Source organism: Nannobrachium achirus (assembly GCF_963921795.1).
Source record: "Nannobrachium achirus genome assembly, chromosome: 12".
NCBI lineage: Eukaryota > Metazoa > Chordata > Actinopteri > Myctophiformes > Myctophidae > Nannobrachium > Nannobrachium achirus.
This window is the reverse complement of record NC_137832.1, coordinates 65912929-65939929: the sequence shown is the minus strand read 5'-3', so window position 1 is coordinate 65939929 and position 27001 is coordinate 65912929. Positions and strand designations below refer to the sequence as shown.

The 27001-nt window shown below is 40.1% G+C and overlaps 1 protein-coding gene across 1 annotated transcript in view; it reads left to right on the top strand.

Moving 5' to 3' along the window:
* LOC308295802 (GDNF family receptor alpha-2-like) overlaps positions 1 to 27001 on the top strand; it is a gene marked incomplete at both ends in the record, with an annotated part of 317858 nt that overhangs the window by 68510 nt on the left and 222347 nt on the right. The window contains one exon of the mRNA XM_080738851.1: positions 16238 to 16324. Within this exon, the coding sequence (XP_080594977.1) occupies positions 16238 to 16324 (87 nt within the window). The remainder of the gene's footprint in view (positions 1 to 16237; positions 16325 to 27001) is intronic.

Below are 27001 nucleotides of genomic sequence, written 5' to 3'. Positions count from 1 at the left end.
TAATCATTATTAGGAAATGTATACGGTATTGCATGTGTGTGTGTGTGTGTGTGTGTGTGTGTGTGTGTGTGTGTGTGTGTGTGTGTGCAATCAGTATATCAGTTAACACCCCGTTGGCCAGCTTGTTTCCCGGTGGATTCATGCAAGGCCTTCATGGCTACCGTAACGGCCTAAGTGGCAATAATCCACCCCATACTTCCCCCTGCCTGGCAATACTGTACTTTTCAGCCGTTTACCTCCTCTCACGACTGTTGGATTTTGAGAGGCGATGGACAACATACTGCGTTTGTGGACCCATACAGTTCACTGCATACAGTGTACATTATTATTGTTATTATAGAAAGGTGCTCTGGCTTTCTAGTTTGATTATCAAAATATGTTCAGAAGACGTTAACCACATACTTTAACCCCATATATGGCTGAGCGGAGGCCCTCAATAGTATCCTATTGTTTACCTGTTCTGTTCAGTGATGTCATGGTGTGTTCCTGCCCTTGCATGCCCTGCTTTATTGCCAGCTTGTAGTGAGTTTCTGTTAATGAATCATCATTGAACTTGATCTGCCTGCCTGTGTGCGTGCGTGCGTGCGTGCGTGCCTGTGTGCGTGCGTGCGTGCGTGCCTGTGTGCGTGCGTGTGTGCGTGCGTGCATGCGTGCGTGGTGCCCAACACTCTTGTCTCATAACGTGACGATACAAACTGTCATTGAGCACAGGGAGGTTTAAATAGACACAGACTAACAGGACACAGGTGATGAGCAGGAGGACAATTAACACATGATTGGCTACAGCTAAACAAGACATGTGAACACATTGGCCAATCACAGGACAGGCGAGACAAGGCAGGTAAACAGTAACTGGGCAGACAGACAAAAAGACAAAAAATGAAAAAACAAATGTGGTGCATTTTCATTAGGTAGGTTGTACAGACTTTTGATTGATTGAAAATGTTATTAGACAAAAATGGAGAACAGTACAAGTATAGTCAATACAATGAAAATGTAGTACAGTACAAGTACAGTTCTACCACTTTTTCTAGTCACGTGTTCAAATACTGGATTGTGATTGGCTTAAAACAGTAGTAAATGAGGCCACAATAGCCGGAATGTGTGAAATGCCCGGATGTACATGCAAATGAGGCACATTTCCGAGATCAATACGCGATGAACGCATCCGGGGACTTCAGGAGGGAGTCGGAACCCATGGTCGGAACACCTTTCCCCCCACCAACAAATGACGGTCGCAGCCGTCCTATGTTTACTAACGTGCGTACTATCGTCGCCGATTTATTTGGATCCAATGCAATCCGCCAACTTTAAAGCCCCTTTTCTCTGAACCTATGCCTTTCTGGAAGCGAACAGCCTCTATTTACGGCCGGAACGGTGCTTTTAACTGACGTTAGCTTAGCTGTAAGCTAGACATCTGTCTCAGCAGCGACCGAGTATTTCCCGGTGAATCTGTGTGCAAAGGTGGGGGCTTGGGAGTGTGCACCACTGACTATTGCGGATGATGATGAGGTTATAGTATAGCTTAGCTTTTATGTATTGAAAATGAGAGGCACTCTTGCCGATTTAGTAAGAGACTCGTCTCCAATTGCAAGATATTTAAAAGTTATTTGGGGCCATGATGATGATGATGATATCCTTTTCTTCCCACAACTAAGGATTTTATATTGTCTGTGTTATTGTTTACAACCACTGAACCACAATTATTCACGTGTGGCAAGATTCACTCGTTTTTAGTAGGCTATATAGTGTAGGCTTAGAAGAAGCCTTTTCAGAAGTTAATTTAATGTTTTCCATTTAATGATTTCCTTTATCCTCATCTAATCTTGCGCTAATGCACCGTATGCACGCTGTTTAAAGGCCGTGTAGGCTTTTCAGAAGTTAATTGAATGTTTTCCATTTGCGCTAATGCACGCAACTGTTTTCGCCAAGTTTATATTATTATTATTTTAGTTGTTTCTCATAAGCTCGCAACCCTCCTTGCCCATCGGCCCCCACCTTTGCGCACAGATTCACCGGGAAATACTCGGTCGCGTCTCAGCATGGAGTTGGCGCCATCTGGTGGTGAGTAGAAGATGTTGTTTGTGGCACTATTTGTTGTTATGGCGGAAGTTTTATAGGCAATAATGATTGTAACTTAAGATCCTTGCAAGTTACAACTATGTGTTTTCTTTCATGTATATGGGAAAAAGTGGTAGAAAAGCTATTTACCACTCGGGGTCGGACATTATGCTCTGATAATGTCCTGTGTTAGGGGGTTATCGGACTCGGCTTCGCCTCGTCCGATCACCCCCTAACACAGGACATTATCAGAGCATAATGTCCTCTCACTCGGGGTAAATTGCTTACTTAAACACCCTGCCTAAAAGGAACACCACAAATTACGGTCTTTTTTTTACGTTGGAAGTCCTTGGTATTCAATTCATTGACAGGACCTACGGTGGTGATGATATGATGATCATTCATCCCATTTAGACTGGAGCGCTTTGTGGAACTCTCTTTAACTATTATTGTATCCTTTAACTATTAAAAAATAGCAGATCTCGCAGCGTGGCACTTGAGCTTGTAGATCTGCTATTTTTTGGGGTTACCCTAACCCTAACCCTAACCCTGGGATCAGAATGGAAAGCTCTTCCACATCCACCAGCCTGGTCCAATCACAGTCCAAAGCTCTTCCACATCCACCAGGCCTGGTCCAATCACAGCCCAAAGCTCTTCCACATCCACCTGGTCCAATCACAGCCCAAAGCTCTTCCACATCCACTTGGCCTGGTCCAATCACAGCCCAAAGCTCTTCCACATCCACTTGGCCTGGTCCAATCACAGCCCAAAGCCTAGGAATTGTAAATGCAGGATTCTACCACTTTTTCTAGTCACATGTTCAAATACTGGATTCTGATTGGCTAAATTCCGGAGGTTATGGCAGAACAACCGCCGCAGTTGTGTGAGGACGAGATCAATGCGCCTCAGTGTACATCCGGGGACTTCAGGAGGTAGTCGGAACACCTTTCCCCCAACCAACATATGACGGTCGTAGCGGTCCTATGTTTACTAACGTGCGTACGACGTCGCCGATTTATTTGGATCCAATGCAATCCGCCAACTTTAAAGCCCCTTTTCTCTGAACCTATGCCTTTCTGGAAGCGAACAGCCTCTATTTACGGCCGGAACGGTCCTTCTAACTGACGTTAGCTTAGCTGTATGCTAGACATCTTTCTCTGCATGGAGTTGGCGTCATCTGGTGGTGAGTAGAAGATGTTGTTTGTGGAACTATTTGCTGTCGTCGCGGAAGTTTTATAGGCAATAATGATTGTAACTTAATATCCTTGCAAGTTACAACTATGTGTTTTCTTTCATGTGTACGGAAAAAAGTGGTAGAAAAGCTATTTACCACTCGGGGTCGGACATTATGCTCTGATAATGTCCTGTGTGAGGGTGTTATCGGACTCGGCTTCGCCTCGTCCGATCACCCCCTCACACAGGACATTATCAGAGCATAATGTCCTCTCACTCGGGGTAAATTGCTTACTTAAAGGGGCCTGCGGAGAAGCAGACACTCAGCTGATGCTAATTTGAAAATCTTCCTCTTATTTATTTTTTTACAAACAAGCCAGGCTCTGGCAAATCAGTGTTTAGTTAGTGAGGTGGATGTGTTTGTATTTCCTTCTATGTCCCACACACAACCACACACACACACACACACACACACACACACACACACACACACACACACACACACACACACACACACACACACACACACACACACACACACACACACACACGAGCGCACGCACTCACTCACTCACGCGCACACACCTCACACACATACACACACACACACACACACCGATGACCAGGGGAGCCCGGGATCAAACTGGGAATCCTTCGGGGACCCTCCGTGGTCTAGGACGGCAACTCTACCCCTGAGCCACTGCCGCCAAATGTCTTAATCATAAGCCTAACCTGAACTGTTTCCTGAATGTACAGTACACACACGCACACGTGCACGCGCACGCGCACGCACACGCACATGCACATGCGCACACGCACAGTGACAGCACACACACTGCTCTGAAATGGCAGCTCTTTAACGTCCAGGAAACAAAGGTTCTCTCCAAGAGGACAGCAGTGACCAGGAAACATGTTCTCTCCAAGAGGACAGCAGTGACCAGGCAGGATGAACATTTAGCTAAACGAGCTCCTCTCCTCGCTTGGAGCTTTCAGAGCTGGACAGCTGTTGATCAGGGGAGGAGCCACATTATGTTAATGATGTCATAATATCATAATGTAATGTAACATTGAGGCCTGTGTGGCTGTCGGGTGGTAAAGTGTATTAGCAAATAAAACAACGTTACTTTTATAACCTTGTGTTCCAAATGGATTCAACATAGTATTGAGTGTTATTATACTTTTTTTAGTTAAAAGTTTTGTTAATACTTTTCATCAGTTAAATGCAGAGGTGTAAAGTAACTAAGTACATTTACTTAAGAACTGTACTTAAGTATAATTTTGAGGTATTTGTACTTTACTTGAGTATTTCCAATGTCCAATACTTTTACTTCTACTCCACTACATCTCAGATCCAAATATTGTACTTTTACTCCACTACATTTATTTGAACACTTTAGTTACTAGTTACTTTGCAGATATAAATTATAATCTCATGAAACATACATTAACCACTTTAGCCCTATTTTATACCTAGGCTATTTGAAAAATGAAAATAGCCATAGTATTTCTACATTACAGTATTGATACTTTTACTTTTACTAAGAAATGTGAGTACTTTTTCCACCGCTGGTTAAATATTTTTGGAACCCACAGAGACACACTTCACTTCCTAGCCTGTTGATCACGTCCCTTGATCAACTAAGTACTGGGGCGTTGATTTATGAAAATACATACAGTAACAAGTTGAAACATGGAGATCGAAGGATTCTGAATGACAGCGAGGATACAAACATAATCGTCGCTGTCGGGCAGAAACCTTGTAGTCCACCAAACCAGGTCCAAGCACCAGGGCACCATGAAGGGTTAATCCTGCCCTGTGTAGATCTGCTATTTTCACAACCTTTGCTCGACACTCTTGTCTGGTGAATTAGGGCATTCATTCATGGAGGATGCCACGCTTACTGTTCTGACTGCAACGGATTATATTTGTACATCTGAAAGGGCCTTGAACGGAGCAATAACATTTTTGAGGGGGGAGAGGAAAATTGGCCTGGGAGAGCGGCATTCCCATCCAAAGTAAATTAGTAATTTGAAGAGTTTGACTCGCTGCACATCCAGAAGCAACTGGTGGTTGTGATGAAACCATGATCATATTTATTAACTGGTGGTTGTGATGAAACCATGATCATATTTATTAACTGGTGGTTGTGATGATATCATGATCATATTTATTAACTGGTGGTTGTGATGAAACTATGATCATATTTATTAACTGGTGGTTGTGATGAAACCATGATCATATTTATTAACTGGTGGTTGTGATGATACCATGATCATATTTATTAACTGGTGGTTGTGATGAAACCATGATCATATTTATTAACTGGTGGTTGTGATGATACTATGATCATATTTATTAACTGGTGGTTGTGATGATACTATGATCATATTTATTAACTGGTGGTTGTGATGATACCATGATCATATTTATTAACTGGTGGTTGTGATGAAACCATGATCATATTTATTAACTGGTGGTTGTGATGAAACCATGATCATATTTATTAACTGGTGGTTGTGATGATACTATGATCATATTTATTAACTGGTGGTTGTGATGATACTATGATCATATTTATTAACTGGTGGTTGTGATGATACCATGATCATATTTATTAACTGGTGGTTGTGATGAAACCATGATCATATTTATTAACTGGTGGTTGTGATGAAACTATGATCATATTTATTAACTGGTGGTTGTGATGAAACCATGATCATATTTATTAACTGGTGGTTGTGATGAAACTATGATCATATTTATTAACTGGTGGTTGTGATGAAACCATGATCATATTTATTAACTGGTGGTTGTGATGATACCATGATCATATTTATTAACTGGTGGTTGTGATGATACTATGATCATATTTATTAACTGGTGGTTGTGATGATACCATGATCATATTTATTAACTGGTGGTTGTGATGAAACCATGATCATATTTATTAACTGGTGGTTGTGATGATACCATGATCATATTTATTAACTGGTGGTTGTGATGAAACCATGATCATATTTATTAACTGGTGGTTGTGATGATACCATGATCATATTTATTAACTGGTGGTTGTGATGAAACTATGATCATATTTATTAACTGGTGGTTGTGATGATACTATGATCATATTTATTAACTGGTGGTTGTGATGATACTATGATCATATTTATTAACTGGTGGTTGTGATGAAACCATGATCATATTTATTAACTGGTGGTTGTGATGAAACTATGATCATATTTATTAACTGGTGGTTGTGATGATACTATGATCATATTTATTAACTGGTGGTTGTGATGAAACCATGATCATATTTATTAACTGGTGGTTGTGATGATACTATGATCATATTTATTAACTGGTGGTTGTGATGATACTATGATCATATTTATTAACTGGTGGTTGTGATGATACTATGATCATATTTATTAACTGGTGGTTGTGATGATACCATGATCATATTTATTAACTGGTGGTTGTGATGATACTATGATCATATTTATTAACTGGTGGTTGTGATGAAACCATGATCATATTTATTAACTGGTGGTTGTGATGAAACTATGATCATATTTATTAACTGGTGGTTGTGATGAAACCATGATCATATTTATTAACTGGTGGTTGTGATGAAACTATGATCATATTTATTAACTGGTGGTTGTGATGAAACTATGATCATATTTATTAACTGGTGGTTGTGATGATACTATGATCATATTTATTAACTGGTGGTTGTGATGATACTATGATCATATTTATTAACTGGTGGTTGTGATGAAACCATGATCATATTTATTAACTGGTGGTTGTGATGAAACTATGATCATATTTATTAACTGGTGGTTGTGATGAAACCATGATCATATTTATTAACTGGTGGTTGTGATGATACTATGATCATATTTATTAACTGGTGGTTGTGATGATACTATGATCATATTTATTAACTGGTGGTTGTGATGATACTATGATCATATTTATTAACTGGTGGTTGTGATGATACTATGATCATATTTATTAACTGGTGGTTGTGATGATACCATGATCATATTTATTAACTGGTGGTTGTGATGAAACCATGATCATATTTATTAACTGGTGGTTGTGATGAAACTATGATCATATTTATTAACTGGTGGTTGTGATGATACCATGATCATATTTATTAACTGGTGGTTGTGATGAAACTATGATCATATTTATTAACTGGTGGTTGTGATGATACTATGATCATATTTATTAACTGGTGGTTGTGATGATACTATGATCATATTTATTAACTGGTGGTTGTGATGATACTATGATCATATTTATTAACTGGTGGTTGTGATGATACTATGATCATATTTATTAACTGGTGGTTGTGATGAAACCATGATCATATTTATTAACTGGTGGTTGTGATGAAACTATGATCATATTTATTAACTGGTGGTTGTGATGATACTATGATCATATTTATTAACTGGTGGTTGTGATGAAACCATGATCATATTTATTAACTGGTGGTTGTGATGATACCATGATCATATTTATTAACTGGTGGTTGTGATGATACCATGATCATATTTATTAACTGGTGGTTGTGATGATACCATGATCATAATTATTTATTAACTGGTGGTTGTGATGATACCATGATCATATTTATTAACTGGTGGTTGTGATGATACTATGATCATATTTATTAACTGGTGGTTGTGATGATACCATGATCATATTTATTAACTGGTGGTTGTGATGATACCATGATCATATTTATTAACTGGTGGTTGTGATGATACCATGATCATATTTATTAACTGGTGGTTGTGATGAAACCATGATCATATTTATTAACTGGTGGTTGTGATGAAACCATGATCATATTTATTAACTGGTGGTTGTGATGATACTATGATCATATTTATTAACTGGTGGTTGTGATGAAACCATGATCATATTTATTAACTGGTGGTTGTGATGATACCATGATCATATTTATTAACTGGTGGTTGTGATGATACCATGATCATATTTATTAACTGGTGGTTGTGATGATACCATGATCATAATTATTTATTAACTGGTGGTTGTGATGATACCATGATCATATTTATTAACTGGTGGTTGTGATGATACTATGATCATATTTATTAACTGGTGGTTGTGATGATACCATGATCATATTTATTAACTGGTGGTTGTGATGAAACCATGATCATATTTATTAACTGGTGGTTGTGATGATACCATGATCATATTTATTAACTGGTGGTTGTGATGATACTATGATCATATTTATTAACTGGTGGTTGTGATGATACCATGATCATATTTATTAACTGGTGGTTGTGATGATACCATGATCATATTTATTAACTGGTGGTTGTGATGATACCATGATCATATTTATTAACTGGTGGTTGTGATGATACCATGATCATATTTATTAACTGGTGGTTGTGATGATACCATGATCATATTTATTAACTGGTGGTTGTGATGAAACCATGATCATATTTATTAACTGGTGGTTGTGATGAAACTATGATCATATTTATTAACTGGTGGTTGTGATGATACCATGATCATATTTATTAACTGGTGGTTGTGATGATACCATGATCATATTTATTAACTGGTGGTTGTGATGAAACCATGATCATATTTATTAACTGGTGGTTGTGATGATACTATGATCATATTTATTAACTGGTGGTTGTGATGATACTATGATCATATTTATTAACTGGTGGTTGTGATGATACTATGATCATATTTATTAACTGGTGGTTGTGATGATACTATGATCATATTTATTAACTGGTGGTTGTGATGAAACTATGATCATATTTATTAACTGGTGGTTGTGATGATACTATGATCATATTTATTAACTGGTGGTTGTGATGATACTATGATCATATTTATTAACTGGTGGTTGTGATGATACTATGATCATATTTATTAACTGGTGGTTGTGATGAAACTATGATCATATTTATTAACTGGTGGTTGTGATGATACTATGATCATATTTATTAACTGGTGGTTGTGATGATACCATGATCATATTTATTAACTGGTGGTTGTGATGAAACCATGATCATATTTATTAACTGGTGGTTGTGATGAAACTATGATCATATTTATTAACTGGTGGTTGTGATGATACTATGATCATATTTATTAACTGGTGGTTGTGATGATACTATGATCATATTTATTAACTGGTGGTTGTGATGAAACCATGATCATATTTATTAACTGGTGGTTGTGATGATACCATGATCATATTTATTAACTGGTGGTTGTGATGAAACCATGATCATATTTATTAACTGTGGTTGTGATGAAACTATGATCATATTTATTAACTGGTGGTTGTGATGATACTATGATCATATTTATTAACTGGTGGTTGTGATGATACCATGATCATAATTATTTATTAACTGGTGGTTGTGATGATACCATGATCATATTTATTAACTGGTGGTTGTGATGATACTATGATCATATTTATTAACTGGTGGTTGTGATGATACTATGATCATATTTTATTAACTGGTGGTTGTGATGAAACTATGATCATAATTTATTAACTGGTGGTTGATGAAACCATGATCATATTTATTAACTGGTGGTTGTGATGAAACCATGATCATATTTATTAACTGGTGGTTGTGATGAAACCATGATCATATTTATTAGCATTCCTGCTGGCCCTTCTCCTCCTCCTCCTGGAAATCTATTCATTATCTCCACGTTGCAAACGCGTAGCGCCTGGAAAGGCCAAGCAATCTTCCAAGGGGAAATACTTAATGCTAGCGTCGAGCGTGGAGGAAATCATTATTACCACCTTCTGAACATGTGTTCTTCTTTCCTCCTCCTCTTCAACACCAGAAGATATGCATCTAGAAAGCATCTGTGATCCTCAGATCAGCTTGTTTTAAATGTCAAGGATCCAACGGTTTGAAACGACCGTACAACTGATGCAAATGTTTATCCACACTTCCTCTGTTCATTGGCCTCTCTGAGAGTGCACTAAAGCATTGGGTTAGGGTTAGGGTTATACTAACCCTAACCCTAACCCTAACCCTCTGTTCATTGGCCTCTCTGAGAGTGCACTAAAGCAGTGCTTCCCAAACAGTGGGAAGAGACCCATGTCACTGTCGGGCAGAAACCTTGTATCTCCAAGTTTCAAATTTGTACGTTTTTTTCGCGAAGTAAAGCACTGCTTCATCATACAAGGCCGTCGCACAAAGGTAGTGAAAACCGCAGATCTACAAGCACGTGTGCTTGTAGATCGTCTGTTTTCACTAGTTTAGTCCATTCTTTTAAATGATAAAAACGAAGGGTTTTGGACATACAAGGTTTCCACCCACCGACGATATGTGGGTCACAGACCCATTTTTATGGGTCACGACTCAAGTAGAAAATCTTTTTCCTACTTTTAAATGTAAGATTTTATTTATGGCATCTTATTCCTGATATGATATGATATGATATGATCTTATTCCTGATATGATATGATATGATATGATATGATCTTATTCCTGATATGATATGATATGATATGATCTTATTCCTGATATGATATGATATGATATGATCTTATTCCTGATATGATATGATATGATGATATGATATGATCTTATTCCTGATATGATATGATATGATATGATATGATATGATATGATATGATATGATGATATGATATGATCTTATTCCTGATATGATATGATATGATATGATGATATGATATGATCTTATTCCTGATATGATATGATATGATATGATATGATATGATATGATGATATGATATGATATGATATGATATGATATGATATGATCTTATTCCTGATATGATATGATATGATATGATATGATATGATATGATATGATGATATGATATGATCTTATTCCTGATATGATAGCTCTTGGTGAAGACGAGATAGTAAAAATGTTTTTATTGGAATCAGAGGAGGTGCTCACAGATAGCATGTCAGCCTTCCAGTTCCTCAACCAATCAGAGTGCAGGGGGGCGTGGCTGATGTTGTGAGGTCAGGGTTCTGACCTGTTTGCTACGAGGCACACAGATCAGTTAACCAATAGGGAGCCAGTGTTGGATTCCAGCGCTGTGTGTGTTGTGTCCGCCCCTCTAGTCCTTAGAAGCTCCTGCAGTCTGAGGTGCCTTTTACACCAAGACGATTCACTGAGAAGTTTTCAAAACATTTACCGTACAGACGGAATCGTCTCAAGAAGTCTGCAAAACAAATTTTTGGACACTGCTGCTACAGATTTTGCCCTAAAATCACACAAATCGGTACACAGTTTCTCTACAGTCATGTCATCAACATGGATCTGTCCCATTCCCCATATTCCCTCCTGATTGGCTACCATTACCTAAAGTTTGTGTATGTGACCTGACGGTCGCTTATCTCCCGATTAGGGAGTCTTACTGGTATACTGTATACTGTATGCCAGGCCTGTGAGTGGCGCTGTAAAGCTGCCACAACACACCAAAAAGAGAGAAGAAGAGAGAAATGTTATTTTTTGCCATTCTTTTTTCCATCTCCACTTGTTGCTGACGATGGTAGTGTGGGAGGGAGGAAAGCCCCATCGTGCTCAGTATCACAAAGGCAATATGTTTGATGTTGTTGGAGGCGGGGCTCGGAGCATGCGGTTGCGGCAATGTCATAGTTTCAGGAAGTATGCATATTCAGCTGTACACACCTTCTTATTATAACTCTATGATCTTATTATAACTCTATGGTCTTATTATAACTCTATGGTCTTATTATAACTCTATGGTCTTATTATAACTCTATGGTACACACAGAGATTATAATATATTATTATAACTCTATGGTACACACATAGATTATAATATATTATTATAACTCTATGGTACACACAAGATGTGCGTATTCTGACACACAAGACGCTGCCTCCCGGTGGCAGAAAGGTCTAAACAATTAGAACTTATGCAGATTCACCTTCAATCTGTCTTCGTACAGACGGCGTCTGAGAGCAACTGTTGGACCAGCCTGATTGGTGTGAAAAGATACAGAGACAAAGGCCATTTCACTTCAACCCATAGGGCAACGTTTTCAGGCCAAGGACCCCTTAGTTGAGAGAGAGATGAAGCAGGGACCCCTTAGTTGAGAGAGAGATGAAGCAGGGACCCCTTAGTTGAGAGAGAGATGAAGCAGGGACCCCTTAGTTGAGAGAGAGATGAAGCAGGGACCCTTAGTTGAGAGAGAGATGAAGCAGGGACCCCTTAGTTGAGAGAGAGATGAAGCAGGGACCCCTTAGTTGAGAGAGAGATGAAGCAGGGACCCCTTAGTTGAGAGAGAGATGAAGCAGGGACCCTTAGTTGAGAGAGAGATGAAGCAGGGACCCCCACAACCTGTTCATAGATTCCATATTGTTTCATCGTTTCACAGCATCATCAATCATCAGTGTATTTTGGATTCATGTCAATTTGTGTTTTCAGATATTTAATTAACTTAATAAACTTGACCTTTCACTCTGTACTCTACGAGCTTGTAGATCTGCTATTTTTGGCTACAGTTCTCAGAATATGGACACTAGGGTTCAAGTTGTTAATATAAAAAGGATTGGAAGATTTGGAGGACCCCCTGTAGTAACTCTGAGGACCCCCTAGGGGTCCCGGACCCCCTGTTGAAGACCCCTGCCATAGGGGGTGCCACAAGTGCTACAAATGTTTGTTGCACCACATTAAGTACAAAATGGTCTTGTGAATCATGTGCCAGTGATATTCCACTACTGCTTACCTTCTAATTGGCTTAAATGGTGTTGTCTTCAGATTGGTGGTGGAGAACGGGCACAGCGGGCACAGCGGGCACAGTCCTGGGTACGCCAACACCTCCTGTGACAGGGACGTGCAGAGAATGTTAGAGAGGCAGAGGCTGGAATTTCCAAATGGCCTTTTAAAATAGCAGACCTCTAAGCTCACAACGCGTTGTGTTGTGACCTTGGAGGTCTGCTATTTTCGGTGTGTGAAACCAAACTGAACTAAGCATAACCAAGTCAATACTGGAGATGTGGCTTAATGGATTTCTACACAGAGAGGGCAATTCTTCAACGTAAGATGCTGCATTCAAGTTCAGTTTGGACAAGGCAGTTCTCTTGAATGCTGCCTTCAGGTATGGCATGGAAAGAGGGGGCATTTGCATTTCTTTCAACATAGTGAAAATTGCATTTATGGTCTGGAGAGGATACTTTTTACAGATGGATAAAAGGGCAGGGGCTCAAGCCCCCTTTGATGTCTATGTGTGCACTGTTACTGAATGCTAGCTACTGTTACTGATATAATGAATATTATATTACTGATATAATAAATATTATACAGTAGAACGCTAGCTACTGTTACTGCAGTGTTTTGCCAGATTCTGCTTGGGCACATTTCCATCTGCAGTCACTTGGCAGGTTACAATGAATACATATGGGCTCTAATCTGCAGTAATATCATTCATATTATACAGTGTAATATGCAGCAGACACTGGGGGGACATCAGAGTGTGGAAGGCCATATGCATATGGTGTCATTTGTTAAAATTACGCATTAAGCTGTACAATCAAATGCAATCCACATATTAGCCATGAGATGTTTGTTTAGCCTGGAGCCATGTTTTAACACTTTGGCTGTGAAAGCTTCTTCGGGAAAAGCTACTCTTAACACCAGCCAGAAGTGAATTCCAATTATAGACTCTTAAAGCCAAGACGAGATGGTAAAAGTGTCTGCTTTTTATTGGAATCAGTGGAGGATCCCAGATAGCATGATGTCTCTGACATGACTGATCTCTGATAGCATGATATCTTATGATATCTTATGATATCTTATTATCTCTGATAGCATGATATCTTATATCTTATGATATCTTATCTCTGATAGCTTGTCTCTGACATGACTGATCTCTGATAGCATGATATCTTATATCTTATTATCTCTGATAGCATGATATCTTATGATATCTTATGATATCTTATCTCTGATAGCATGATATCTTATATCTTATCATAAGTTATGATATCTTATGATATCTTATATCTTATGATATCTTATGATATCTTATGATATCTTATGATATGTTATCTCTGATAGCTTGTCTCTGACATGACTGATCTCTCATTGTACATCTGATGTCAGGAGAGCCAGTCACATGCAGTGTTGCCATGTCTGCTTATTATAAGCGACTTTTGGCTTGTGTTTCTGTAAAGTCGCTTGTAAATATTGGTAGTTTGTGGGTTGAGGTTATTTGGGGACGTTTCTGAAGTGTAGTTGCTTATTTGGGCTTTTTTTCCATTTTAGATTTGTATTATTGTTGAAACCAGTGGCTGTCAACCGTTTTCATGTCAAAGACCCCCACAATTGACAGGGAAATCTCGCTCTTTTGACGAGTCATTCTTTCGACTACTCACCGCATCGCGTTAATTAATAAATATATTTGATAGAGTTGTCATAGACCTGGTTGCTTGTTTCCCTCTCAACATCTGGCAACACTGGTCACTTACTGTGACCAATAAAACCCTAACCCTAACCCTAACCCATACCACAATGCAAAGGTAACAGTATTATGCAGAAAGTATAAGCAGATCTACAAGCTCACAACGCGCTGCTTCGCTCCATGTTTAGAGCTTGTAGATCTGCTACCTTTGATTCTTTCGTGTGACGCTTTCGTTTGATCAAGAAGGCAGTGGTGGAACAAGTACTCAAATGTTTTACTTAAGTAAAAGTATCAATACTGCAATGTAGAAATACTCTGTTACAAGTAAAAGTCCATAATTCAAAATATACTTGATGTAATGTACTTGAGTAATAGTACAAAAGTATTGGTATGAAAATGTACTTCAAGTAGCAAAAGTAAAAGTACAAAATGTTTGAAAATAGCAGATCTACAAGATTAAAACGCGTTGCGATGCAACGCGTTGTGAGCTTGTAGATCGGCTATTTTCAAATAGCCAAGGTATAGAATGGGGCTAAAGTGCATTATTGTTTATAATATAATCATTTATATCTGTAAAGTAACCCGTAACTAAAGTTTTCAAATAAATGTAGTGGAGTAAAAGTGCAATATTTGGATCCGAGATGTAGTGGAGTAAAAGTACTGAAAGCTGGAAATACTCATTTAAAGTACAAATACCTCAACACTTAAGTACAATACTTAAGTAAATGTACTAATTTATGAAAAAACACAAAGTTGAAACATTGAGATAAGAGGTTTAAGACTAGTAGTTCTACTTTAAACCTCTGCATCCAAGCAACCTTCAGTGGTCGTCCGTTATTAAGCAGATAACTCATAAATACATAACGTTCCTCACTCTCACCCTGACACACACACACACACACACACACACACACGCACACACGCACACGCACACGCACACACACACACACACACACACACACACACACACACACACACACACACTCCCACCCTGACGTGTGGCTTTGAAAGCTCAGCGCTGGAGGGGAAAAAAAAAGACTCTGTGAAGTTTGAAGTATCCACAAATTTACACACACGCGCGCACGCACGCACGCACGCACGCACGCACGCACACACGCACGCACGCGCACACACACCCATCACCACCACAGACTTTAAATCCTAAAATAATGTCCTCGCTATTTTTAACTGTACTTTTCCACTTTTTAGACATAATTTAAGAAAGTAAAAGAAACAGCGCTGCGTGTTTATGTGGGACTGCAGACGTGATGAACAAACCAGCAGAAAACCTGCATGTTTTATGCCTTTTTTTAATGTTTTATTGCTTCTTTTTTTCTCCCCCGTAAATGAATACCCTGCTTAGTGTATCAAGTGAAAGTACTATTTCAATAACCTTTGAAAAATATACAAAATAAAAATAAATAAGGTGAAAATGAAAAGTGGTTTAAATGTTCATAAATATTGAGGATTCTGTTAATACCAGTACAATAACACAGTACATCAAAGTGACGAATCGTTTGTGTTTCTGTTGTGTTTTCAGGAGGAGAGTTCTACGAGACGTCTCCGTACGAACCCGTCGCTCCGGTACGCCACCCCGACGCCTTCCGCCTGGCCTCCATCATATCAGGTAAACCCTATACCCTATACCCTACCCCTAACCCTATACCCTATACCCTATACCCTATACCCTAATAACCCTAACCCTATACCCTAATAACCCTAACCCTATACCCTAATAACCCTAACCCACCCCGACGCCTTCCGCCTGGCCTCCATCATATCAGGTAAAAATAATGATTTAATTTACTGCTTTCTATCGTTTTAGACATTTTAGCGATTCAGATTTCAGTGGTCGGGGGTGTGCTTACAAGTGGCTAAATATGTCTTTTTAGACACAATAAGCCGGCAATTTCTTTATTACTATTTACAGTAACACTCTGCCCATGAAAGATTGCATCTTTGGAATGGAAGCGTGGGGTAAACCATGACTCTACTATACGCTAACCTCGCCTCACCAGGCTTTCTGGGGGAAAGCCTGCACTGTAAAATAATTCGCTGTAAATTTACAGTAAATTACTGGCTAATAATTGCATTACTTTCACAGTAATTTTCACAGTAAATATTGCGCAGTAAATTACTGTAATTTCACAGCTGTGAAATGTTAGTAATTTACTGTGATTTAGCAGTATGTATTGCAGTTATTTACTGTGATATTACAGTAGTTGCCTGTATTTTTACACTATTACTGTGAATGTAAGGCAGCTCAGTAGGCAGTAATTTACTGTAAATTTACAGTAAATTGTATCTAATACAGTAAAATATTGTAAATTTGAATTTATAGGCCCATTCCCAATGGGCCAGATAACAGATACAAAAAAAGCTCTTTCTCCAGATATTTTTCCATTCAAAGTGGATGGTAGATACAGATAAAAAATATCTGCCACAGATATTTCTTTTATCTGTGACAGATATTGTTTTATCTGTATCTAACTATCTATCATCCACTTTGAATGGAAAAATATCTGAAGAAAGAGATTTTTTTATCTGTTATCTGGCTCAGTGGGAATGGGCCTTAACTGTGATTTTACCATACATACACAAACATGCTAAAAGAAAAAAAGAAAGGAAAAACAACTTCATTCATTTAAACTTTTTATTGTACAATTCCAATACAAAGTGCAACATTTCAAATGGACAAAGAAGAACCACACATGAAGCCTTTACTCAGTAGAAGTGTTAAGTCTACAAACACTCCTGGAGTTTGGTCTGGTGTCTGGAGGCCAGTTTGAAAACTGGTTGTCATAGACTTTAGTTATTTAGGAGGCTGCAACACTGTTTTCCTGTGAAACTCCAGGAGTGATTTTGTGGACTAAAAAAAACTTCACCTGACTTTGTATCAGCATGGTGGTGAGTAGATACAACATTTTCACTTTTGAGTGAACTGTTCCTTTAACTGCAAAATAACTCATCTACTCACCCTCATGCCAGCTGGAACAGAGGTGAAATGTGTCCATATAACACAAATGGAGGTTGCCTTCACAACTTGGGGAGAAATCTGGCAACCCTCCTGTGTGTTATATGAACACACTTCAGCAGGCACGAAGTATGTGAAGTACACCTCAACTTTGCACTCAGTCACATAAGTCCTGAAGGTATAAAGCAACACAGTAGTGGTAAGAACAAAGCAAACTAATGATTACAGTATGCACCTTGCTAACATGCAGGCCGAGACAGAAGAGGCGAGCATTGCTGAATGAAGTGACAGGGCATCAGCAAAGAATATTGGCAATTTTACATATCCAGATAAGAATAATGGCTGGTGGAGTTGGACAAACAAGAGTAGGGCATCTGAAACACGTATGAGTGTGTCTCATATTCGAGTCCTGAATACCATCGACCATTCAAAGTCCACAAGTTTTCTCAAATGCGTATGAGTGTGTCTCATATTGGAGTCCTGAATACCATCGACCATTCAAAGTCCACAAGTTGTCTCAAAAGTGTGCTCACGTGTGGGTTGATACGCCACGCTTCTTCGATTTGGAGCCTCTCTCAGGGTTAATGCCCATGAAGCACCTGTAAACAATAAGACAAGACAACAACTTTTACTTTCACATAAACATATATTGCATCGTTTATACAAGGCACATGCAGCAGTTCCCCTTTCCCTTAAGTAAACCCTACACCGGGTTCCCAAACTTTTTTGTCTCAGGGTACCCCATAAATATCTTTTTAATCCGAAGCACCCCTACATTATAATTTTCACTCCCAGCACCTTATATTTATAGCATATCATCGTTGTCGGGTGGAAACCTTTTATGTCCAAAACCGTTAGTTTTGTATTTATCATCCATAAAATGTACTAAACTAGTGAAAAGTGATTAGGTTGAGAGGAAAACGTTGAGATAATAGCCATTTTGGTTAGAACTGACTGAAAATAACTGTACTTCAAGTTTAAATGATACTAAATATTTGTCCAAATAAATACATTTCAAATATTATCAAATGATCTCGCGGCACCCTGTCACCCACTTTGAAAACCCCTGCCCTACACCACAGAAAGAAAGTAGTACTGAGAGTAAGTAACATTCAAGTATCAATGTTGCAAGCAATCCAGTACAATGCTTCAGTACAATTTCAGTGTTACAATACCTCCAATCCAGAGTACACACACCATCCTCAGGAGCAGATTGAAGTTGTAGTAGATCGCGAAAACCACAGCTATCCAATAATGATCCCATCGTGTTGTCCCATCACACTTGCTCTTCAATGGACAGCATCCAGGCCATAGACTTCATTAAATCACCTGAAAAGAGATACCCATTATGTGATATTGTAGAGGTGAAATGCTAATTGAACAAGAGTAGAATTTCAATGATCAGCAACATCACAAACTGTGACACAACTCACTTTATTTTGATCTACCTTGGACAATCAAGCAGGGGGTGCTTGGTAATTTCTCCGTCATCTGCACATCAGTGGCTGTGGCACACAGCTGTAAAATAAATAAGACAAGACAACAACCACCTCAATGATTGACCATGCCCAAGAGATCTCAAGCTGACACCAAACTCTCTCCAGGACCTCTAAAACCTTATCTAGAACCTCAATCAATCTGTCAATCACATTAGATCTACTTTGTATTATTCTATGCCAAATTCTATTAGCAATGTTAAATTCAGTATAATACATTTTCAGTAGCCTATAAGTATAATACCTTTGGATAAACTCCAGAGTACAAGTGCCATCCTCAGGAAGGATACTGCAGATTGAAGTTGCAGTAGCCATCACGTGGTCCCATCTTATTCTTCAATGGACAGCATCCTTCATTATATCACCTGAACAGAGATACCCATTGTGTGATATTGTTAAGAGGTGAAATGCTAAATGCATTCCACAATACACACACACACACGCACGCACGCACGCACGCACGCACGCACGCACGCACACACACACGCACGCACGCACACACACACACACACACACACAATGTATTTATGCCCACAGAGTGGCTTTTCACTCTGTGGCATGTACTGTTTGGTACAGTTTAAAATAAATGAAATCTTTCCAAAATGTTCAGTTTATTTTACTTTAATATTATTTGATGAAGATAATATAAAAAATAAAATCTCTATTCAGACACATTCCAGTATTTTTCTGACTTACATTATTTTCTAGGTATGCTTACATTATGATATTAAGGGGAAAAAAATCACCCTATGTCACCCTAATGACCATAATGTCTCACATGTGGAGGAAAGGGGAGGGGCAACTGGGCGAGGAGATTCCATCAAAGTCAAAACAAAGTTTTAATGTAGGCAATTAAATATATACATTTAATCCATGCATAAAGATTTAAGGACATTATACTTATGACGGGATTTTTGACGGAAATTAAGCTCCTACTGCAGTAGACACCACAGGTAGGCTAATGATCAATCATTAATCTGATGGTGTCACCCGTCGAATATAGACCATCTCTACAGCAGTGGTTCTCAAAACTTGTGGTTCCACAAACCCCAATTTAACACTTATCAGCCAGTGGACGTCCATTTGAAAAGATATACGCCAGGGACCCCCATAAGAGAAGATTTTGAAGGCTCTGTAGTGATTCCATTTTAATTTCAAGGACCCCCAGGACATATGTAATGGTATTTCTATCTCTGAGATGATATATGTTAATTTAACTCTCAGAATGTACAAATGGAACAAAATGGACCTGTTATAATTTAGCCAGGGACCCCCTGGAACTCCCTGAAGGACTCCTGCGGGGTCCCGTACCCCACTTTGAAAACCAATGATCTACAGGCTCCCATGTGTCGTGACGCTTGGCTTGTGGATCGGTTGCTTTTACAACAGCAACTTTTAGCCACACTGGAGCATAAAACCTCCCCCGGTGCAAATATTATCATTGATATAGTTGAGAAGAACCAAATGGACCCGGCGTAAGGATACGTACAACTGACACAAGGATTGTCTGTGGTTCTCAAAGTAGTGTCCGGTCATTATCGCGTCCGAGTGATGGAGTTCCAGATGGTCCACAGCTAAATGATAGATATAGGAACCAAATGGACCCGTGTGGGTCTGTAACTCGTGCGTCGCGGGGAGTTCTTCCACGCGCGTCGGCCGTATTGAACCGGGCAGGGAACGTTCTCTACCGCGGTCCGCTAGCTAGTAAGCAGCCGACATGATATAAATAAGCCCCGCTGACGTGCAGCCTATCGGCGGCAGAAACCACACAAGCACACTGGTGAAACGGCTTGGCGTATACACCGAGCGACGCGCGCCAATATGAGCTTGTATATCTGCTATTTAGTTGAAGTGGTTTGTAAGGGAAATACACATTTAACTCGACAGTTTAAATGTGTGTTTCCCTCACACACCGCTTTAACTAATAGCAGATATACAAGCTCATAGTGGCGCGCGTCGCTCGGTGCCGGTTCACCGGTGTGCTTGGGTGTCTTCTGCCGCTCGACAGGCGCACGTCAGCAGGGAAGCAGTGCTACTTCAGAGCCTGCAGCACACATACATTGCTGGAGCAAGACTGAACCACACGCGAAAGCACAACTAGTTGTCATTAAGGTGGAGGGGGTAAAAAAGGAGCGTGACTTACCTTATCAGAGCAATGTTATGAACTTCACATGACTTCTGAAAGTTCCTTTGAATTGAAATTGACTTCATAATTTCATAATTCCATCTTCACCATCAGTTCACTGCTTTCCCTCTCACAATGGATATAAATTTGAAATGTAATCCCACAATGCAGCACAGTACAAGTAATTTGTTGTGATATCACAGTAACATTCTGAACACAATATTTTATTGTGAGATATATTGTAAAGTGTTGTGTAATCCTGATAACAATTTAGAGTACAGTCATTTGTTGTGTTATCACAGATGATGGTGTGATTACACAGTAATATTCAGAATACAGTATTATATTGTGAAATAATAATGTAAAGTATTGTGAGATCCTGGTAATATTTAACAGTGTGGTGTTCGTTTACAATGGGCCGTTTGATTTGATTCCCCCCGTTTGTTTCCCCAATCTCTATTAAAATGCTCCAGTAGCCTATGTGTTGTCTTGCCAGTCAATAACAGTTGGTCTAAATCATGCATATACCAAACAATTTTTTCAAAAGCAAAACAAGGTATTATTAAGTAGGCCCTAAATGTCCTTGAGCGCAGGGGAATTATTTTGGATTAAAACTGAATCCGGTTTAATCTTTACGGCCAAATTGTAGTCCTTTGAGAACTACAACATGACGTAGAGTGGTTTCCTTTGAGAACTACAACATGACGTAGAGCGGTTTCCTTTAAGAACTACAACATGACGTAGAGTGGTTTCCGCTCCAGGCCAGATCAAACCCCGAACAGTGAAGTGATCCCAGACTAACTACACACAGCAACGGCAGCAATGATAGTAGAAAGAACACAAACCCTTGTTGTAAAACAAAGCAAGGTTGTCCTTTAACCACTTGAGCCCCATTTCAAATACACTGATATGTTTTTTATTCTATGTTCACTGATATTTGACCTGGACTCTCTTCTTATACGTTGACTGGAGCCCCGCGGGGGTCGACACCTTGTTTCCACCGTTTGCTTTGATCTTTAATGTATGCCCCCAGCACTGTGTCATGTGACAGGAATAACCATGTACAGTAGCTCAGACAGAGGGGTCAGAGGTCAGAGACAGAGAGCCATGCAGTCTCCTGGGATTCATAAACCCTGTTCAAAAAGCCTGTTGGAGACAACTTATCTCAGCGCTGCCGCTTTTAGAGAGACCGCACCTTTTAGAGAGACCGCACCTTTTAGAGAGACCGCACCTTTTAGAGAGACCACACCTTTTAGAGAGACCGCACCTTTTAGAGAGACCGCACCTTTTAGAGAGACCGCACCTTTTAGAGAGACCGCACCTTTTAGAGAGACCGCACCTTTTAGAGAGACTACACCTTTTAGAGAGACCGCACCTTTTAGAGAGACCGCACCTTTTAGAGAGACCACACCTTTTAGAGAGACCGCACCTTTTAGAGAGACCGCACCTTTTACAGAGACCGCACCTTTTAGAGAGACCGCACCTTTTAGAGAGACCGCACCTTTTAGAGAGACCGCACCTTTTACAGAGACCGCACCTTTTAGAGAGACCGCACCTTTTACAGAGACCGCACCTTTTACAGAGACCGCACCTTTTACAGAGACCGCACCTTTTAGAGAGACCGCACCTTTTAGAGAGACCGCACCTTTTACAGAGACCGCACCTTTTAGAGAGACCGCACCTTTTACAGAGACCGCACCTTTTAGAGAGACCGCACCTTTTAGAGAGACCACACCTTTTAGAGAGACTGCACCTTTTAGAGAGACCGCACCTTTTAGAGAGACCACACCTTTTAGAGAGACCACACCTTTTAGAGAGACCGCACTGACACAGACCGCACTGACACAGGTCTTTTAGAGAGACCACACCTTTTAGAGAGACTGCACCTTTTAGAGAGACCGCACCTTTTAGAGAGACCGCACCTTTTAGAAAGACCGCACCTCCACTGACACAGGTCTTTTAGAGAGACCACACCTTTTAGAGAGACTGCACCTTTTAGAGAGACCGCACCTTTTAGAAAGACCGCACCTTTTAGAGAGACCGCACCTTTTAGAGAGACCGCACCTTTTAGAGAGACCGCACCTTTTAGAGAGACCGCACTGACACAGGTCTTTTGAAGTATAGCGTCTGCACACAGTACAAAACCTTCGCCCTTAATTGGACTCGGAGGAGTTCAAATCGACCCCCTCCGCGGGTCTATTCCATCATGTTTGGAACTCTCCTTCCGAGTTCAATTAACACTGCCGGTTTTCATTGTGTATTATTCTAGACTTATACTGCGTGCAGTATTGATACTTTTACTCAAGTAAAACATGCGAGTACTTCTTCCCCCTATACCTAGCCTAGCCTACATATATTGATTTTGCTTTCAGTTTGATTTCCTATTTGGCTTACTAATTAAACAGCCAAGCTCTCGGCGAGGAGCGACCACAGCTCGCTGTTTAATTTACTGCTTATTACCGTAAGGGCATTGCTAATCAATGTGCAGCGTATTATAAGACGCAGCTACAATGGCTAATGCAGCGGTGCGGGGAGGGGGGGGAGGGGGGGGGGCAGATGGCCGTGAAAAGAATGAGGTGGGAACGGACCCAGCGATGGATCCTGTCCAATGTCAGTCCTGCTGTACACTGTACTGTACACTGGACAATGTGGGGGTCCCCAAAACATATATATATATATATATATATATATATATATATATATATATATATATGTGTGTATATATATATATATATATATATATATACACACACACAGGGTACCAATCAACCAGTTGAACATAAAAAGATCTGGATCCTTTTTTGGAAAACATTGATAATTTTGGAAACATTTTAACGATATAAATCTTGTTCCCTGAAACAAACTAGCGTAAGATGAGGTCCGCGATCAAAATTCATTTTCAGTTGACAGTGGTGGACAAAAGTACTCACCCCCCGTACTTGAGTCAAAGTATAAATACTCGTGGCCAATTCTTTGGGTGCGCACCAAGTGTGTGCTCAGTGTAGTGAGTGCAGTGGGCGGTGACGTTGTAGACTGCATTCAGTGTGGCTTATTTACCAACGACCAGTTAAGAGGCAGCTGTGAGCTTTTTCACTTTGAACTCTGAAGGAAAACCTTGTGAAAAGCAGCAGTTGCTAACGTAACGTTGATATTGAAAGAAAGGAGATGTAATTCATAACATTGTCGTACCTGCTGTTAGTTTACACGTTGATGTGTGTGAAACTATCAAGCCCAAACGACCAATTAAGCTGCAAAAGCTGCATTTTGTGGTCATTTCCTCCATTGTTCACAGCTGAGAAGCGCTCGAGACACGGCCATGAAAACCAACCAATCAAAACACTGCACTGACGCACCACACCGTCAAACCCCATCTTCTGAGTAGGGTCGGTCGCTGCGTGCACTCAACACACCCGGTGCGCCGGGCACTGGATTTCCCAACGACAACGCACCAAGTGCACCGAATAAACGAACGACAACATGGCACACCAATGCGTTGAATGCGCATTTCCAAACGCACCCTTAACACACGGGTGACTAACAGGTCATTTTGACCATTTTGAGATCGCAAAGTGCAATAACTCTCCCCGTGAAGGTCTCAGAAATTTCCCCTTCCATGATTTTTCCTAAATACTCAAGACATACAGTATATTCATAAAGACTGGTCTCACCCATTCCTCCCCCTCCCAGAAGCAAAGAGAGAATTTTACAACTTTTGCGCTCCCCATTTGAAGGTCAATTGAAATGCTAATTCACATTTGGAAGACAATAGAACCCCCGCTGGCAGCAGGGGAGGTGGTGTTGCTCTCCTGGGCCAAAAGGGAGAGAATTTACCTGTCAATTTGACTGATAAATGCAGTAAGAGTGGAAGTGATTTTTTTCAGTCACCCGAGTGTTAAATGCGTATCCGAAGCACTTTACAATATGCGTTACATTCACCCATTCACACACATTCACGCTTAAGCTGCAGAGTCATTCAAAACACTAGAGTACTGTAAGTATAGTGTAGGCTATACTCTAGTAGGCCTATGCATTTCATTAGAGTACTGTAAGTATAGTGTAGGCTATACTCTAGCAGGTAGCCTAGCCTATGCATTTCATTACACATAGTATAGTGTAGGCTACTCTAGTAGGTAGCCTAGCCTATGCATTTCATTACACATAGTATAGTGTAGGCTACTCTAGTAGGTAGCCTAACCTATGCATTTCATTACACATAGTATAGTGTAGGCTATACTCTAGTAGGTAGCCTAGCCTATGCATTTCATTACACATAGTATAGTGTAGGCTACTCTAGTAGGTAGCCTAGCCTATGCATTTCATTACACATAGTATAGTGTAGGCTATACTCTAGTAGGTAGCCTAGCCTATGCATTTCATTACACATAGTATAGTGTAGGCTATACTCTAGTAGGTAGCCTAGCCTATGCATTTCATTACACATAGTATAGTGTAGGCTACTCTAGTAGGTAGCCTAGCCTATGCATTTCATTACACATAGTATAGTGTAGGCTACTCTAGTAGGTAGCCTAGCCTATGCATTTCATTACACATAGTATAGTGTAGGCTATACTCTAGTAGGTAGCCTAGCCTATGCATTTCATTACACATAGTATAGTGTAGGCTACTCTAGTAGGTAGCCTAGCCTATGCATTTCATTACACATAGTATAGTGTAGGCTACTCTAGTAGGTAGCCTAGCCTATGCATTTCATTACACATCCACAACTGATTATAAGACGGAGAGACACCGAGAGAGGCAGGCTCTGATGGCTGGGGCCAGAGGGGTTATTTGGTTATGGCAAAGGTATGGCAGCTGCCACACCTTGGCTACAGGGGGGAACAAATAAAATGTACTCCTTAAAATAAATTCATCATGCCTGTTGCTAAGGTATGGCAACATGCCTGGTGTCTTGCACGCGCGTGAAGGCACCATTCATGTTGCCATACCTTAGCTTTTGCTGAACTGACGCCACTGGCTGGGGCTGGGCTGTATAAACTAGGTGAGCGCAGACCCAGTGATGGTTCCATGCTGCTGCCAGCGCTACGGAGGAACAGTCACTGGAAAATGAAATCGTTTCCCTTTCATCCTGTACCGACAGAAATCGCCCGAGGACATTCCCCCTCCCCCTCTCCCCCTTCCCCCCTCCCCCTTGTTTCTTTTTTTTATTATTTTCTTCCCTCTTTTTGCCAAAAGCAATTCACGCACGGAAGACAGACTTGTCCTGTTTTGTCCTGTTTGGCTTGATGTATCTGGCTTTGTTTTATATCTGGAAGGTAGTGGAGATATCCACGCTTTCTGCATCTAATCCCTTTAGCCTTCCCAGTCCACCCGTGTTGCATCAGCAGGGCTGTTTTTCTTATGGAAAATAAATGCACTTCTTTTGATATTTTGGTGGTGAATTTAAGAACGTCTGAGAAAATATACAGAATGAAAGCCACAGGGACTTTGGTTACTTTGTTGTTTTTTGGGGGGGATTATTATTTACAGCAAACTGCCTCTTCTGGTTTAAAGGACATAGACAGATAGATAGATAGATAGATAGATAGATAGATAGATAGATAAAGGACGTAGACATCAAAGTGGGGTCCGGGGACCCCCAGGGGTCCTTGGGGGAGGGTTCAAATGGGTAAAGTAATTAACATTGCATCATAATCATTTAAACAACTTGATCCATCTAAAAGTGGGATATTCAAATATAGCAGATCTGAG